The sequence below is a fragment of the Zymoseptoria tritici genome, chromosome 11 (assembly GCF_000219625.1).
Source record: "Zymoseptoria tritici IPO323 chromosome 11, whole genome shotgun sequence".
NCBI classification, from domain to species: Eukaryota; Fungi; Ascomycota; class Dothideomycetes; order Mycosphaerellales; family Mycosphaerellaceae; genus Zymoseptoria; species Zymoseptoria tritici.
Genome location: NC_018208.1, coordinates 497,842 through 513,703, shown reverse-complemented (window position 1 = coordinate 513,703; position 15,862 = coordinate 497,842). Strand labels below are relative to the sequence as shown.

Below are 15,862 nucleotides of genomic sequence, written 5' to 3'. Positions count from 1 at the left end.
AACACCACGACACTTCGCGAGAACACGATAGCACTCACATTGATCTATCGACGAATTGAGACTTACCCTCCTCCAGCAGAATGGGCATCTAGCCATGCCGCATACAATCGGTTTCTACACGGCTGTTGAATGGCAAGATACCCGATGTCTGGAAGTCGATGCTTGAAACCCGCACGCTCTGAGCGGATGATATCTCGGACGCATGCTGAAGGAACACCTCGAAGGAGCCGGCCGCAATCGCTGTTTTGAGCTCGCGCGTGTATCGATGGCGAGTAGGAGGCTGCAAGACCAAGCCCTGCCAGATGGCGTGAAGCTCTGGGTATGGAGACTAAGACGGTACTCTGTGGAGAGACTGAGTCCTAGAGATTGAGAGCATTGAATCGGAGCACATCTGCGCAATGTCGACGTCTCTCGCAGCAGGACCTCGGATCTTGGTCAGCAGAAAGAGGAGGTTGTTGTGGCTTGCACGAGACGGTCATGAATTATCTTGATGAACACCACTTCAGGAATGACAGTGGTGTTCTACACCGCCCGGACGGCCTTGCGCATGGCTGCAGATGTGACGAGCAGAGTAAACGGCGTCCTTGGATACACAGGGTTATGTCAGCTATTCACGTTCATTCGCAGTTGATGAAGCGCAAACGTTTCCTCCTCCTCCTCTCCGACTCCTTCTTCTTCCTCCTCCTCTTTTTCATTTCCGTCTTCGTCCTTCTCAGAAATAATTCGATAGGACCAAGGCGCACACTTGGCTCGCAGTTCGCCGCATACTTCGTCCCCGAACCGCGACTCCAGGCATCGGACAACACAACTCATACACTCGGGGACCAAGGCTTTGCGCCTCGACACACCACAGAACTCACGCAATGTCGCTACCTCGGAACGACTCTTCACAGACCCATGCATTGCGCCATGTCAACAAATGGTGCGAGGCGCAAATAGCCGTCATAATGCCAGATCCTCACGAAAATCTCCGCTTCACCATCCCGGGAAACGTGTTTATGTCTGATAGCCTGATGTTGCAGATCAGTGCTCTGTATCCCGGCGGCACTTGGACAAACATCCTGAGCCGCGACCTGCTGAAGCTCGTGCCCGGTCTCAAAGGCTGGAAGTACCGAGAGGAATATTTGACACCACTCTGCATCTTCCTGATCGACATCACCGACCAGGTTTCCATCGACTGGCTAGCGGCGCAAGCCGCCGCGCAGGCTGCGAAGAAGATGAAAGAGGACATCGAAGCCAAGGGACCGTCTCCATTTTTGACTCTGCCATCCGACATTCGCATCCGCATACACGACATCATTGCTTCCAGCATGCATCCGAGGAGTGGCGGCCTTGATCGAGGCTGCATTCAAACATATTGGAATGGGGAGATGGACGGAGGTCAGGACCTGTTAATGGTCTCCTTCGCCCAAGTCAACAAACAGTTGCGGGTCTGAGTTTTTACCAAGGCTGCACCGCATCGTCGAGCTGCTCTTCGACAAAGATGTGGAGTGGGAGCCCAATATGACAGACGAATGGCTTAAGATCGTGTACCGCTTACGCGATCCTTCAGATTCGAGTTTGGTGACGACGTTGTACGAGTCGAGCTTCGAGGTGCACCATCAAGAATCGGCTTCGGCGACAGCACCTTTCGCGTTAACGAAAATCTCCAACCACTGCGACCGGCGGAAAGCGAGGCTGCACTGAAGGAAAAGGTCAAGATTTCGTCGCCATCTGCATGGATTGTGAAGCGGCAAGAGGCACAACAGGGGCGCGAGGACGAATTCGAGGTAAAGGTGCAGGGCTACGTTGAGTCTCTCCTGGTGGAAGAAGAGGACGGCGCAGTCCACCTCACCGCGAAAGGCGTGAACAAGATTCTCGAATATCTTTGACGACGGGAGACTCCGAAGCAGCGTGAGGACTGCTACTACGATGAGGAAGAGGATCTTTGTGTTGTGATGTGATGGCTCTGCCAAGGACAAATGGAAATGTTGCGTCGCGATATTGGTGATCGATCGTCTGTTCGACGACAAGAGGAAGATTGTGTTCGAGTGAGACGGACGCAGCTCCGGTGATCCATGTTTGGACGGAAGTGCTCGAGCAGTCGTGAAGAATAAAAGCCTCTGGCAGTGGACAGTATCCTCGCACCCCATCTGACGTGCTACCGCACAATCACAGCCGTCAACCCTCTCTGAGGAATCATGTCCTCCAGGTCGTACTTCCAATTCGGCATCAGCAATAGTCCGGATGTCACATCGCTCGAGGATCACTCCCACACTCGATCACATCCACACTCCAAGCATTCGACTACGGATGATTGCCGCGGTGATGGCGAAGTGACTTGTTGATGGTTCCTGGAAGATTTTGTTTGCGCATGCGAGCTTATGTCATCTGTTGACATTTTGGAAGGTGAGGTCAAATGGAAGACACGACTTCCTTCACTTCATCACCTCGCTCTTCACCTCCCCTTTCATCAATCCTTCAACGGGACAGAAGACTCATCGCGCAATATCCGCCCCCGGCTACGCAAGCCGTATCATCTCGACACCCCCGGGACTCTAGCGAGGAAAGACTTCGACTGCGTCCGTCACAAACATCGTTCACACAACCGCGTGCCCGCTCATCAATATGAATCGCACCATGCCGTGGCAGCGACCAATATTCCCTACAGACTCCTTGAAAGATCATGCGAGAGTCCATATCAACAGGTGGTGCGACAAGCAAAACCCCTCCGTGCAGTCAGGCCAATCTCGCAACTACGAAAATACCGACGAGTTCATGAATTGGAGTTTGAGGTTTGAGATCGCTGCTCTGTACACAACTAGAGCCTGGACTACCCTCACCGAGCAGACACTGCTAGACGCCGTGCCGAATCTCAAGACATGGAACGGTCGAGACAAACATCTACTGTCACTCTGCGATTTCGTCAACAGCGCGGTCAAGAAGGTGCACATCGATCACCTCGTTGGCATAGCTCGTGAGAGGGAGGAGAAAGAAGAGCTGGAGCAGATGACGGCCGAAGAAGAAGCTATGGGACCATTCGCCTTCCTGGAGCTTCCTTACGACATCCGTGTCCGTGTCTACGACTTCCTTGTCGATGAGAAATACTCAGAGGGAAGCTACTATGGTCGCGGCGACGATAAATTCATCGAAGTCCCCTGGAGCGACCATTATCATGCAGACGAATTCCATGAACGCGTGGTCTTTGACTTCATTCAAGTCTGCCATCAACTCCGTTTGGAGTTCTTGCCACGGTGGCACCGTGCTGTTGGGCTCCGGTTCAGCATGGCGCCTTACCACGAGCCAAAAGAGACGGAGACGTGGCTCCAAGTATTCGGACCGTCGCGCGTCCCACTGACCCGTTCCTTCGAATTCGAATTCGGCGATGACAAAGTGTGCATCGAGCTACGAGGGGCACAATCCAGGACGGTCTCCGGCGACACGCGACAGTTGACCGACATCGGAGTCGCCCTGAGGGACGAGCTCAAGGTCTCCTCTCCTGAATTGTACAAAGGGAACTGGGAAGGCCGGAGGACGCGAGCGCTGCGCGAACCCGGCTTCGAAATGCACCTGCAACGATTCGCGGAGACATTGGTAGAGAAAAGCGCCAATGGATCGGTGAAGGTTACTGTCGGATGTATCACTCAGGTCATGGAGTATCTCCAGCAGCGCACAGTGCCGCCGCAGGAGGAAGATTCTGGTGAGGACGATTGTGTCGTGATGTGAGCAATCCTGGCCTGACGGAACGCTTCTGGTGGGTGTGTCGCTTCGACGACAGGTCTGCATGGATAAGCGGTATAGGCACGGACATGGCTCCGTCGGACATGTAATTGGTCGAAGGCGTCAGATTAAGGTGGCCGACAAGGCTGTGAACATCACCTCATCTACCATCTTACAGCATAGCAAATTACTGCTGTTTCTTCACTTGTCGCTACGGAGTATCTCTGAGCCGGCTTCAAAGATCTTCCACCCAACGCGGCGCTGGTTTTGGTCCCTTTACGGATCCGCGTGGCCGACGGGGGTTCAACATGCTCAAGGGTTCACTATCCCGGTCATTATTGAGGCTGTGGCCTATAGGTGGCACGATTGCTGAAGCAAGCGTCGGGCAGGTATCGGCGCTGCTGTCACAATCAAGACTGCTGCTCCGACTGGAGAACTGTCAGTGTGCAGTAACCTCGGTAATGGTGTTTGCCGAACGTCGTCCGCCTATGCAAGACGCTGCGAAACCTGGGTTGAGTCCGGAGGAGCCTAGAACGGAGCGACCACCTCCCCGGGGTGATCACATTTTCACGGTAGGCCTGCTCACAGCCTCAATGCTTTACGACTGCTTGCTGCCTAAGCTTGCACGAGTTTACTCCTTCCTCTACGATATCTGCCATTTCACCACTTCCTTCGCATTCAGCACAACTCTTCATCTCACCACATCAACAACATGGCCGCGATGTACCCACCAAGAGAAGGCACCCGAGCCGCGCTCGCTCTCCAGCGCATGAAAGAGTGGCCATCTGTGCGTCCGACTCTGGGACCTATTCTGGAGAAACGCCGCAAAGTTCGAGGAAGTGAACTCATCAGCCCCAGATTGATGTGGGACCTCAGTACTCTGTACTCGGATGACGAATGGACCATTCTCGACGGAGTCAATGCGATGGAGCTCGTACCCACGTTGGCGGAGTGGCCAGGCCGAAGGCACCATCTGGATCCTCTTTGCGTTTTCCTCAACCGCATCGCAGAGTCGGTGTATCCTGAATGGCTAGCCTCGGCAGATGAGCGAGCTGCAAAAGAAGCCAAAGTCGACAAGAGACCTTTCCGATTCTTGGACCTCCCGGCAGAGATTCGTACGCAGATATACGACATCGTTGCAGCAGATATGCATCCCAAAGGGCTCGTGCGGCGACAACGAATCGGTACCTACTGGGACCACGAGCTTCTGGGAACTCCCTTAGCCCAAGTCAACAAGCAACTTCGGTCAGAGTTCCTGCCACGGTGGTTCCGCATCGGTGAATGTATCGTCTGGGGGGATTCGGAGTGCGATCAAAGCTGGCTAAGCCTTTTCGGTGCTTCGCGGGTCCCTCTGATGCGGAACTTCGACTTCCAGTTCGGCGATGACTCTGTGAAAGTGGAGTTGCAGGGTGCGCCGGCGAGCGTCAATTATGATTGTGCTAATAACAAGTTCTTCTTGTTACCGCAGGAGAGCAGTATTTCAAGCGGACAGAGGATCAGAGTGTCGTCACCAAAGGCTTGGAACTCCACAAGTGCCGAAGTGCGGAAGCTGCGAGATGATGACTTTGAGTCGAAGTTTCAGAGCTTTGTGGAGTCTCTATTGGAGGAGGATGGCGATGGCTATGTGTATCTCACGGCTGAAGGTCTGGTTCAGATCATCGAACATCTTCAAGGCACGGTTGTTCCGACGCAGGCGGTGGACGTTTCCAAGAGACAGGATTCGGTTGTGATGTAACGGAAGCGCGAGAGAGAGAGAGAGTGTGTGTGTGTAGACGGTCGGACGTTGCGAAGATCCTCCACCCGGCGGCGGATCGGAATTCGAAATTCGAGTTCCACCGCCGTCCGGGCCAGGATCCGTGGGAAGCTGAACGACGTGGAACGCAGAACGAAATGACAGAACGAACTGAGACTGTAAATAGCACTGCTTTGCAAATTCGGACCGGTCCTGGTGCGAGCCACGTCGCATTGATCGTCAATATCGCTACCAGTACCGCGACATACACGCATATGCCTGTACTTGTAAGCCTGGTTACCCGGGCAAGTAGGTAGGCGTGCCAGCCTCTTCAGGCGCGTATTTACGTTGATAAGTCGGGTTGGATGACCGTGCACGTACATGGGCAGTCTGTTGACCGTACATGTAAGGATCTCATCCACTGTTGAACGGCATCATGCCACCGAGGCCTTGCTTGATGCCAACGCAGCACGTTGCTGAAAGTCAGGTTCCGCAAGACTCGTCTCAAGGACATATTGGACGGAATGAAGCACTTCAAGGAATGTTTTGAAATGTGCAAGGAAGAGATTGGCACGTAGGAGGTTTAATCGAAGTTGATGCCTGACAGATGCCTGAGAAATTTTTGAATGCCTGAAAGAATGCCTGATAGCGCATGGCGTCTGCCGATTGCCTCTTTGCATCAATGTCTACGACGACAATTGACGACCCAGTTCCGCCACAGCAGCGACCAGCCCGCGAGAAACACCACAAGTACTTACAGTATCTCTCGCTACCAACATTGCCGGTTGCATATGGAATGCCCTTGACGAAGGCCAAGTCGCATCGCTCGTGACGCGTTCCGCAGCGTGCCACATGCTCCGATTAGCATAAACTCTCTTGTTGGCATGCCAGCGTGTACCTGTCCGGAGGTTCAAAACATGCCGGGTACCAAGTGACCAGCCATGTTGATGACGTGCACGCCGATGTGTCGAAAGATCCGAACCGGTACCCTCGAAACATGGCATGCCACTATCTTGAGATGTACGGCGGAGACGTCCACCCGTACAAGGACGCGGACATGCCAGCTTCTTTGGGTGTACTTGTCAGTGAACTGCACGCCTAGATAGCGAGCCGTACAGGCACAGTCATAAGAACATCTCCAGCACGTCCACGACACACGACTGTACAAGAATTGACTGCCTGATCAGGCTATTCTTGCTTCAGCAGACAAGCTGTCAGCATGTCAGAATGTCTGACGAAATACCCATGCGCAGACGACTTCCAAATGGGCCTCGACCTTCTTCTCCGGGCCAACGCTGTTTCATCAGATCATCCCGACCCATGATGATCAACCCGGCGGGATCTCCGCGCAAAAATATGCCGAAGTTCAACAACGTGGGAAATTCGTGCGAACAGGTTGCCTGTTTCAGGATATATCTGGATTCCGGAGCCGGTGCAAGTTGCGGGAAATTGACGATGGTCTCCCTTGTATACGACGCGTGCGCCGGCTCTCGTGCAAAGAGTCGCCTCATCAGTGGCTGTGGACGCCATGACGCCGGCCAGAGAGGCTTTGCTCGATGCCTGCCCTGCGCGTTGCCGATGGTTTCCAAAATGATGCCAGTTGCAGAAACTTGTCAAGGGTCTATCTTGGAGCCGAAGCCTGCAATATCCCATCGACAGGATATCCTTGTCGACCCCGGCGGATCACTCGTATCGGTCATCTGCTCCTTCGACTTCACGCTCTACTTTGAACTACTGGAGTCTTGTGTGGCCTTCTAAAATCGCAACAGAAAGCTTCAGAGTCGATGCTGTACAGACAAGGGCTCGCGTTTCGACAGCAACCATGTACGGCGAGCCTACTCATGGATTCTACAAGCATAGCCACGACAATGTCTCATTTCCTTTAAATAACAAGCCCAGTAAGTGCTTACCCGCTGATAATCCGAAGCCTCGATTGCGCTAGACATCCCAGGAGAGCATGGTTCGGCAGGTCTGTTCATGCAACATCTTGCGCCGCGTCGATGAGGACGGGGGTCTAGCCTTGAAGCAATACGAAGACCATGGAAAGTATAAGATTCCCTGTTCCGCGTCAATCCGCTGCCTTTCCTCGTATCTCCTGATTGTTGTTATATATCGTACTTTCGCTTCTCACCTTCCAACGGTTTCTTACCATCACATTCGTTCCCATCTCGATCAAAGCCAACCGCAAAAATGCAGAACATCTTCCTCGCCGCCACCCTTTTGGGAGCTGCTTTCGCTGCTCCACAAAACCCTCCAACCTCCTGCTCTGCTGCCCCTCAGCCTACCGGCACCGGTTGTATGTCAACACACATCTCATCAATCCAACTCCAGCTCAAGTTCTGACCTCTCTAACAGCTCCAGGCACCGTGTGCGGCTCGACCACCTTCACAAACTACACCGTCAAGGCCGGTGATACCCTCGGCGCCATCGCCAAGCAGTACAACTCGGGCGTCTGCGACATCGCCAAGGTCAACGGCATCGATAACCCAGACTACATCAAGCCGGACCAAGTCCTCAGCATTCCCGCCAACTGCGTCACCCCGGACAACACCTCTTGCGTCAAGCCCGTCCCAGTGATTACGAACACCTGCGTGCTGGGTGTGGGATCTACCTACACCGTCAAGTCCGGCGACTCCTTCTCCGCCATCGCCACCTCGTTCAACATCACCTTGGCATCCCTCGAGGCCCGCAATCCACAGATCCCCAACTACGACTTGATCTTCCCCGGCCAGGTCATCAACACGCCTCTCTGCCCCAACTCCGTGTGCGACAGCATTGGCACCTATGTCATTGAGTCCGGCGACATTTTCTACAACCTCGCCCAGAGCAACAACGTGACCGTCGGCCAGCTCGAGTCTCTCAACGTCAACGTCAACGTCACCGACATTCATCCTGGTGATATCATCATCCTCCCTCACAACTGCCACAACATCACTGCGTCTGCCTAAGAGGTGGACAGTGTGAACGCCGCGCGTGGTGCTCGTCATTGAATGATGGACACCCATTGGTCAAAATTGCCGGAGATGGAGGAGGAGAGGCAGCGGAATAACTTTACTGTGGTCAAACCAGTCCCTGGTATAACGAGAAGAATGTCGATCGAGTTTTAGTCAGCACATACTGCGTGTATAATTCAGTCTTGCTTGCTTTTATTACATAGTTGTTCCAACGAAGACATACTTCTGTTGGACTCGTGCTTTCATTGTATTCTGTCCATATTCATTTTCTTTCGCACTCGGGTATATCGCATGGTAATGCACACAACCAACGATCTACACTGATCAGCAGACAACCTCTCCCTGAACCAATAATACACCGCGCCCAATACTTCAAGCGCCATCCACTACTCCACACCGTTGACACCCGCCTTTGACCACCCTTCCCACGACATGCGCATGCGCAACCTTGGCGCCGACACTCCTCCCACCATACCCAACCGCGTTACCATCATCATCGGCGTTCTCGAGCGCGACCTCTTCCATCTGTCGCATCACATCATCCGCTTCTTTCGTCCCTCTCGTATCGGGGTTCGCATCCAACAGACAAGACAAGTGATAGACGTGCCCGCACGCAAAACCAAGTAGCGGCTCCTTTTCCTCCAGATGGAAGACCTCTTGACAGCCAACACATCGCCCCGGGACGGCTGGGCTTTGCTCGTTACCTTTGACGCCGGACTTGGACTTGTTCGCGAGCCGTTTCGGGGTGGGAAGTGCTTCTTCGCCCGGCGGAAGTATCGTCGGTGGATCGTGGACTCTCAGCCCGACCTCGTTGTCATTGGAGGAACGCTCGTGCACGACTTCAAAGCGTACGCCCTTTTTGCGACCTGCTCGCAATGTGTCCATTCCCATGCCTACCTCTCCACGGAGTACGCGCGCCACGCCTTCGGAGATGGACATTTGGATTTCGAACTCGCGCACGAGACGCTGGATACCATGTTTCAAGCCTTCAATCTCGAGGCCTTCCGGTATTCGACGTACGACGTCGACGGGATCGAATTTGTTTGCAGCGCCGACTTCCTCGAGCAGACCGCGGATGAATGTTGGTTTGTCCATGCTATAGTCCAACAGATCATCCCAAAGGTCCGGGTTCTCTTTTGCAAAGCCAATCGCTTGAGGCACATCTCCCAATTCGCCGATGATCAGGAACAGTGCACGTTTCGTCTGACCCATCTTGCCTAGGACATGCACGAGCTCCGGGATGTAGTGTCTTCGCTCGCAAATGTCGGCGGCAAGGTCGAAGGAGTAAACTTCGCTGCTTTTGAGGAAGGTGAGGAGAAGAGGTCGATCATATTCGGCGAATAGACGCACGGCCAGATTGGCGTGCTCGTTGACAATGGCATGACCCTCTTCGATGCGACGATCGAATTTGCCGCGACCAAGGTTGCTTCTGTCGTTGTCGGGATTGCTGGTGCGGGTGGTATCGTTCCATAGTGCACGCAGGTAGAAGAACAGAAAGAGCTGGAAGGTATCGCCTTTGGCGGAAAGCTGGCGAATGACTGATTCAGCTGGGATGGTACCGCGATGCGCTTCGTCGATGAGCAATTGTATTGCCTCCGCGCTTCCTTCTTCGAGCTCCGACGATGGAGCTGACCGGAGTTGCTCTTTCGTGATGCGGAGCATAAGCAGACCAGGTATATCGTCCACAACAGCGTCAAGGAGCTTCTCTTCACGAATGAGAGAGAACACCTTCTCGGCGTCTTGCAGTCGAACGTACGCTCGCAGTGCTTCTCGAGCACGTCCATCTGCGAGGTATAGGCGGGCCAGCGACTCCATCAACATCCTCCAATCCCGCCCTTCCACGCCTCCTTCAGTACTGTTCTCGCTGACGTCGCCACTTTGTAGACGATCTTCGATCGCGCTGATGACACTACCCACATCGAATAGCTCCGGATCCCACTCGTCCAATAGACCGGGTAGTCTGCCGCAATCTTTTGCAATGTAATGTCCCAGTACGACCTCATAGACAAGGCTGGGCAACGGTGGTCGAATCGTCGTCGATGGTATGAAAAGTGTGATCTCATCAAACTTGTCCGCCTGCGCAAAAGTCCAGACCCAGTGTTCCCATCGACTGCTGGTACCCAAGACCTTGCCAGCAACTGCGCCAGCCTCCCTCCATTGCTGGTTCGACACAAGTTGTTGCAACCAGAGGTCACCCACGCGATACTTTTCTTTCTGTGCTGCCGAATTTTGATTTTGTTGTGCGACGCCAGCACCCGATGCCTGCGAGCTTGATTCATCCGCGAAAAAATCCGCTAGACTGCCTCCGGCCTTCGAAGGCGAGCTTGCTCTCGAACTTGTGTCGAGTGAGGAAGAATCCACGGCTTCAGGATGTCGATCGATCAGATTCCAGGCTTCTCCGTACTGTTCATGCTCAATCGTCCACTTGAGATGATCGGCAAGTTCGCGCTTGACCGACAATATGCAATCGTATGGACTCATCAGGAACATCTTCAGACCCGACTCCAGCAGGAACGGATGGGCATCTACAGCTCGCTTCTTCAATTCTGGCGTGGCAGTAACATCATGAGCAGAGCCTTGCTTGCGTTGTGTGTTTGATGATGTGGTCTTCTCGCCTCCACTACTGCCACTGAGTACGCTCGCGCTGGAGCTGAACATTCTCGTTGCGTATCCTCCGCCTGCGACCTCCCATAAGCCTTCAAGTCTGCCACGCTGTTCTCGTGCTGTCTTCTCTGCCAACGGTGGAGGCTGATACAGAGTGCCCAGATGGTAGTCCTGTGCAGAAAGAGTCTCGAAGCGAGAGACGACGGAAAGCTCATCGAGATCGACTTCTTCGCCGTTGTTGACGTTTACAAGACGTAGCTGGGCTGCGAGCGCTGTATGTCGGTGCTGTCGACCCTTGCGAGGTGTGCCAGTCTGTGGAGCCGAAGTTATCGGCTTGTCGTTGTCGTCCCGCGTCCGGTATGCGAGTACTGCTAGCAAAGACGGAGTATAGAGACTGATTCCAGCAATTACGCAGTCCGCAAATTGCATCTTATGAATAATGTCGGCACTTCCGATCTGCCGCTTTCCACTTGCATTGCCAGAGGTGGCCGTAGAACTGCCGGACTGGACGTGCAATATCCAAGCTGTGTCGCCCCAACCAACGACCAATTTTTCGACTCTCTTCTTGCCTTTCGTCGGAGTTGTGCCGTTTGCGCCGACATGCGAGACTGATACCTGTTCATCGTCCGCCTCCAAGCTCTTATCGTCGATCCATTCGCACCGCCCTCGCCAGACGGCCGCCATCTCATTCCACAGTCTCCTGTTGGCACGCGGAACATGAGCAATTCTCTTCCAGGCGTCCTCGCCGTCTTCACTGCCGAGCTTCAAATGACTGCGCATGATTTTGATGCCCTCTTCGTTCACCCAAACCACCCACTTCCCGCTCAGGCTCCATTTGATGGAACTTATTGCTCCCTCGCCTGAGTGAAGAATTGTGTCACGGCTAGCGTTTCCACCCAGTCCGATCGCACCTAACCACCCAGACGCAGCAGCCGCAGCACTGTTTGTGTTGGCATCCTCTTTTGTTCCAGCTTTTCCTCCAACTGTGAGGATCAGATTACCCGCCAGGCCACCGGAGAGGTACGTCTTGTCATTTTTGAAGTCTGGCGACAAAGCCACTGCATTCACAGGCCGTGCAAAGTTGCGTAGTAGCACCTCATCCGGGTTGACGAGAGAAGAAACGCATACATGACCATCCAAGGAAGATGTCGCGACGTATATTTGATTGTTCGGTGTATTCGGCACAGGTGTCTGCTGCTGTTGCTGCCCTTTCTGGGGTGTCCGCGGGCTGGACGTGCTGGTACTTGTATTCGTTCGCGCCAGTCCTGGTATAATCCTCGACTGTTGCACCTCCAGCGTAGCCACCTCTGTCTTGCCATGCTCTCTGATCAAGGACGGCGGCGGTGGAGTTGGCGATATTGAAACGCTTGTCACGCTCGCTGAATGTGCTCGGTAGGTCTTGAGACTCTGCAGCGCGGGAACGGCCAGGACGTGTATGCTGCCGTTATGTGTTCCTATCACCATTTTGTCTCCAACAATGGCAAAGGCAGAAGTGGAGTCACCGCCGCGGTAGACATTTGACAGACTCCCTGTCAACTTCGCATACTTTAGCTTGGGCTCGTCGTCCTCGTCGTCCTCATCGTCGCCCTCCTCGTCCTCCTCTCCTTCGCTGTCATTGTGCGCGGTCCCGGGCTCATCGATGGAGGCGTTCTTGTCATTGTGGGAGACAAGCTCCGATCGGTCAGCAGACATGCTAACGGCATGGAGACGCTGCTCCTGGGAGCCTCGAAAAGTCAGGACTGTGTTGTCGCGAGCTCTCAAGCTGTCTGTTGCGGTGATGTCAAGCTAAGGTGTCGAGGTCCCGAAGTCCGGCCGTAATTTGAAGAGAAAGAAAGGTTTCTCAATCAAATATTGATGATGTAAAGATGCTCCAGTCCTATCCCTTCCCGCTGTCTACCTTCTGGCCGTCCTGCTATCTTACCTGTCTGAGTACTTGCACGACAATTTGGCCGGCTTGTCAAGTTATCTGTACGCGTACGTGCACGCCTTTTTGGCCGTCCTGCTAAGCTGTCCGCACTGCAGATCGCGGACGCTCCTGCCTTGCCTCAGGCACGCTTGGTAATCCGCGGAGATCTCTCCATGGCAATGACGAAAGCCGGGCGATTAGCCGCGACACTGTATCCACCTCACGGATGTATATACAAGGCACCCAAGGTACAACCCTTCATGCCCTCCCTCAGATTCACTCAAGTACACAGACTAACCAGAAACAACCCGAGGCTATCTAGCACCATGGCATCCCAACTTCCATCAACCCAACAGGCCATCCTGATCAACGAAAACAAGGCCAAGGTCGCCTCGGCACCAGTTCCCAAACTGAGGCCTACCTACGTCCTAGCCAAGGTCGACTCCATAGCTCTCAACCCCACCGACTGGAAGCACATCAATGGCAAGCGAGCTGCTCCCAACGGTCTCGCTGGCTGCGATTTCTCTGGAGTCGTAGTCGAGGTCGGCTCCGAAGTGAGCAAATCACTCAAGCCTGGCGACAGAATTGCAGCGACTACCCATGGAGCAAACGCAAGTCAGACCGAGGATGGCTGCTTTGCTGAATATGCTGTTGCCAAAGGAGATCTGTGCGTCAAGCTCCCAGACAGCTTGTCATTCGAGAAGGCGGCGACCTTCCCTTTGGGCGCCTCAACGGTTGGCCAGGGCTTGTTCCAGAAAGCGTTGAAGCTGAATCTTCCCACGAATCCGACCAAGAATGGTGAAACTGTCCTGATCTATGTTAGTTTTGTCCCGGAATTCCCATGCTTACGAGCCGTACTGACTTGCTTTAAATAGGGCGGCTCTACGGCGACGGGATCTTTAGGTACTAGATGTCCGCTCCTTGGTGTTTTTTACTACTGAACTAACGTTGAACCCTTCTTTCAGCCATCCAGTATGCGAAGCTAGCTGGGTACAAGGTCTTGACCACTTGCTCACCGCACAACAACGACTTCGTAAAGTCTCTCGGAGCGGACGGCGTGTACAACTACAAGGATCCCAGCTGTGGCGAGAACATCAACAGAGATACCAAGGATTCTTTGAAGCTGATCTGGGACACGGTCTCACTTGAGTCGACCGCGAAGATCTGCGCAGAGGCCATCTCGTCCGATCCGGAAGGCGCTCGCTACGGCTCCATCCTGCCTGTGAAGTTTAAGGAGGGAGTTTTCACCACCTTCACATTCATGTACACGATTTTCAATGACCCTTTCACGAAGGCTGGGAGGGATACGCCTGCTGTGCCAGAAGACTTTGAGTTTGCAAAGAAGTTTTTTGCCATCACGGAAAAGCTGCTGGCGGAAGGAAAACTGAAGACTCACCCAGAGAAAGTCGGCCCGAAGGGACTGGAGGGAGCTCTCCAGGGCATGGAGGACATGAAGAATGAGAAGGTCAGCGCCAACAAGCTGGTGTACCGTGTGACAGATACGCCTGCGGACAGCAAGGCTGAAGTGGAATTGTGAAATGACGTTCCGCTGTAAAACACGCCGTCACAGTCGCATTGCGCCCCACTTCTCGATATAGGCGAGTACTGATGCTGCATGCATCGCATTTGAGACATGTAGGAGGTATGAATGGCTGACGATGATTGCCACTTACCTGTTTCAAGGGCAAGGGTTCAAGGCCCATGCGTCGATCCTCAACTGTATCGCAAAGCTTCGACGACCTCTCCGGAGTGCTCAAACAAGCCACCAAAGTTTGAGCAGCAAAAGTGCCGAGACTGCAAACGCCTATTTAGGGATACTCGTGCCGACTGACGTCGATCAATCATTTGTCGTACAGTAAGACTCACAAGATGCTATTGTGTCCGAACCTTCCGACATTCAAAAATAGAAGCACCTTAGCAGGGTCCAGAGATTCGGACTTAAACTCAGTCATCAGACAGGCAAGACCCATGCATCGATACGATGCTGAGTGAAGAACCTAGCACTGAAATGAGAGGGGACGGACTTTGAAGGAATCATAAAGGTAGTGAGGCGCCTACATTACATTCAATGCCTATATTTTGACCATTTCTGACCTATTCTACATTCACTAATACAATTCGCAATGATACTCAACAAGGCTTTGCTGCTTTCGCTCACAGCCACATGTGCTGTCCACGGTGCTGCACTGGCGATGCCGCAACTCCAAGGGCTCGACTCACTCGTGAAGCCTGTGACGGACACTGTCGAGACTGTCAAGCAAATCGCGGGGCTACCGGGAACAAGTACAGATGGAGGAAAATTTGGACCAAAATGGATAAACGATGTTGCCAAAAGAGATGAGCCAGAGCCAGTACACCAAGCACAAGCGAAGCCAGTGGACGATGGAGATCGCAGAAGAGATGCACCACAACTCGAGAGTCGTCAGTCGAATTCACGGCAAAAACTGGCCCAGATGCATGGAACGTACCGGCAGAATACACTTGCCAAATTGAGCGACAGCGGGAAGTGTAACAAGAACAACATTGCAGTCCGCAAAGAGTGGTGAGTCTTGCGCTTCTCCACTCATCGCCAACCATTCGCAATCAGCTCATTCGCAATCAGCTAAACACCACACCAGGGGCAACATGTCGCGAAAAGAGCGACTCGACTTCATCGCCGCCGTCAAATGCCTCCAGTCCAAACCCTCACAGACTCCACAGAATGTCGACAGGCGGGCGAAGAACAGATGGGACGACTTCACAGTCGCACACGTCCTCAACACCAATCAGATCCACTGGTCTGGACTTATGTTTCCATGGCACCGCAATTTCCTCCACAAGCTCGAGCAGGAGATGCGAGATGTGTGTGGCTATCCGGGCTACCTCCCATGGCACAACTACATGAACAACCAAGACAACCTCGAGAACAATCCACTCTTCGACGGCACGGACACGTCGATAGGCGGCAACGGTGGTTCCAATGGATGC

At 53.5% G+C, this 15,862-nt stretch overlaps 7 protein-coding genes across 7 annotated transcripts; 6 read left to right on the top strand and 1 right to left on the bottom strand.

Moving 5' to 3' along the window:
* Nucleotides 1-947: 947 nt before the first annotated feature.
* Nucleotides 948-1,871, top strand: MYCGRDRAFT_96567 (uncharacterized protein; the record flags this gene model as incomplete). The annotated part of the gene is made up of 2 exons (XM_003848612.1): nt 948-1,380; nt 1,525-1,871. The coding sequence occupies 2 exons, from the start codon at nt 948-950 to the stop codon at nt 1,869-1,871; spliced, it is 780 nt and encodes a 259-aa protein (XP_003848660.1).
* Nucleotides 1,872-2,619: 748 nt separating this feature from the next.
* MYCGRDRAFT_96566 (uncharacterized protein) lies at nt 2,620-3,705 on the top strand (the record flags this gene model as incomplete). The annotated part of the gene is made up of 1 exon (XM_003848613.1): nt 2,620-3,705. The coding sequence occupies one exon, from the start codon at nt 2,620-2,622 to the stop codon at nt 3,703-3,705; it is 1,086 nt and encodes a 361-aa protein (XP_003848661.1).
* Nucleotides 3,706-4,411: 706 nt separating this feature from the next.
* Nucleotides 4,412-5,981, top strand: MYCGRDRAFT_96565 (uncharacterized protein; the record flags this gene model as incomplete). Its single annotated transcript, XM_003848614.1, has 3 exons — nt 4,412-5,430; nt 5,619-5,718; nt 5,901-5,981. The coding sequence occupies 3 exons, from the start codon at nt 4,412-4,414 to the stop codon at nt 5,979-5,981; spliced, it is 1,200 nt and encodes a 399-aa protein (XP_003848662.1).
* Nucleotides 5,982-7,608: 1,627 nt separating this feature from the next.
* On the top strand, nt 7,609-8,617 carry MYCGRDRAFT_111221 (uncharacterized protein; the record flags this gene model as incomplete). Its single annotated transcript, XM_003848615.1, has 2 exons — nt 7,609-7,727; nt 7,787-8,617. The coding sequence occupies 2 exons, from the start codon at nt 7,622-7,624 to the stop codon at nt 8,377-8,379; spliced, it is 699 nt and encodes a 232-aa protein (XP_003848663.1).
* Nucleotides 8,618-8,771: 154 nt separating this feature from the next.
* On the bottom strand, nt 8,772-12,681 carry MYCGRDRAFT_101554 (uncharacterized protein; the record flags this gene model as incomplete). Its single annotated transcript, XM_003848274.1, has 3 exons — nt 8,772-8,910; nt 8,969-10,931; nt 11,010-12,681. The coding sequence occupies 3 exons, from the start codon at nt 12,679-12,681 to the stop codon at nt 8,772-8,774; spliced, it is 3,774 nt and encodes a 1,257-aa protein (XP_003848322.1).
* Nucleotides 12,682-13,214: 533 nt separating this feature from the next.
* On the top strand, nt 13,215-14,432 carry MYCGRDRAFT_76764 (uncharacterized protein; the record flags this gene model as incomplete). The annotated part of the gene is made up of 3 exons (XM_003848616.1): nt 13,215-13,713; nt 13,771-13,798; nt 13,861-14,432. 3 exons carry the CDS (start codon nt 13,222-13,224, stop codon nt 14,430-14,432), a joined length of 1,092 nt encoding a protein of 363 aa, XP_003848664.1.
* Nucleotides 14,433-14,818: 386 nt separating this feature from the next.
* MYCGRDRAFT_106099 (uncharacterized protein) lies at nt 14,819-15,417 on the top strand (the record flags this gene model as incomplete). Its single annotated transcript, XM_003848617.1, has 1 exon — nt 14,819-15,417. A coding segment is annotated over one exon (399 nt), but the record flags the coding sequence as incomplete, so codon positions are not given.
* Nucleotides 15,418-15,862: the final 445 nt, after the last annotated feature.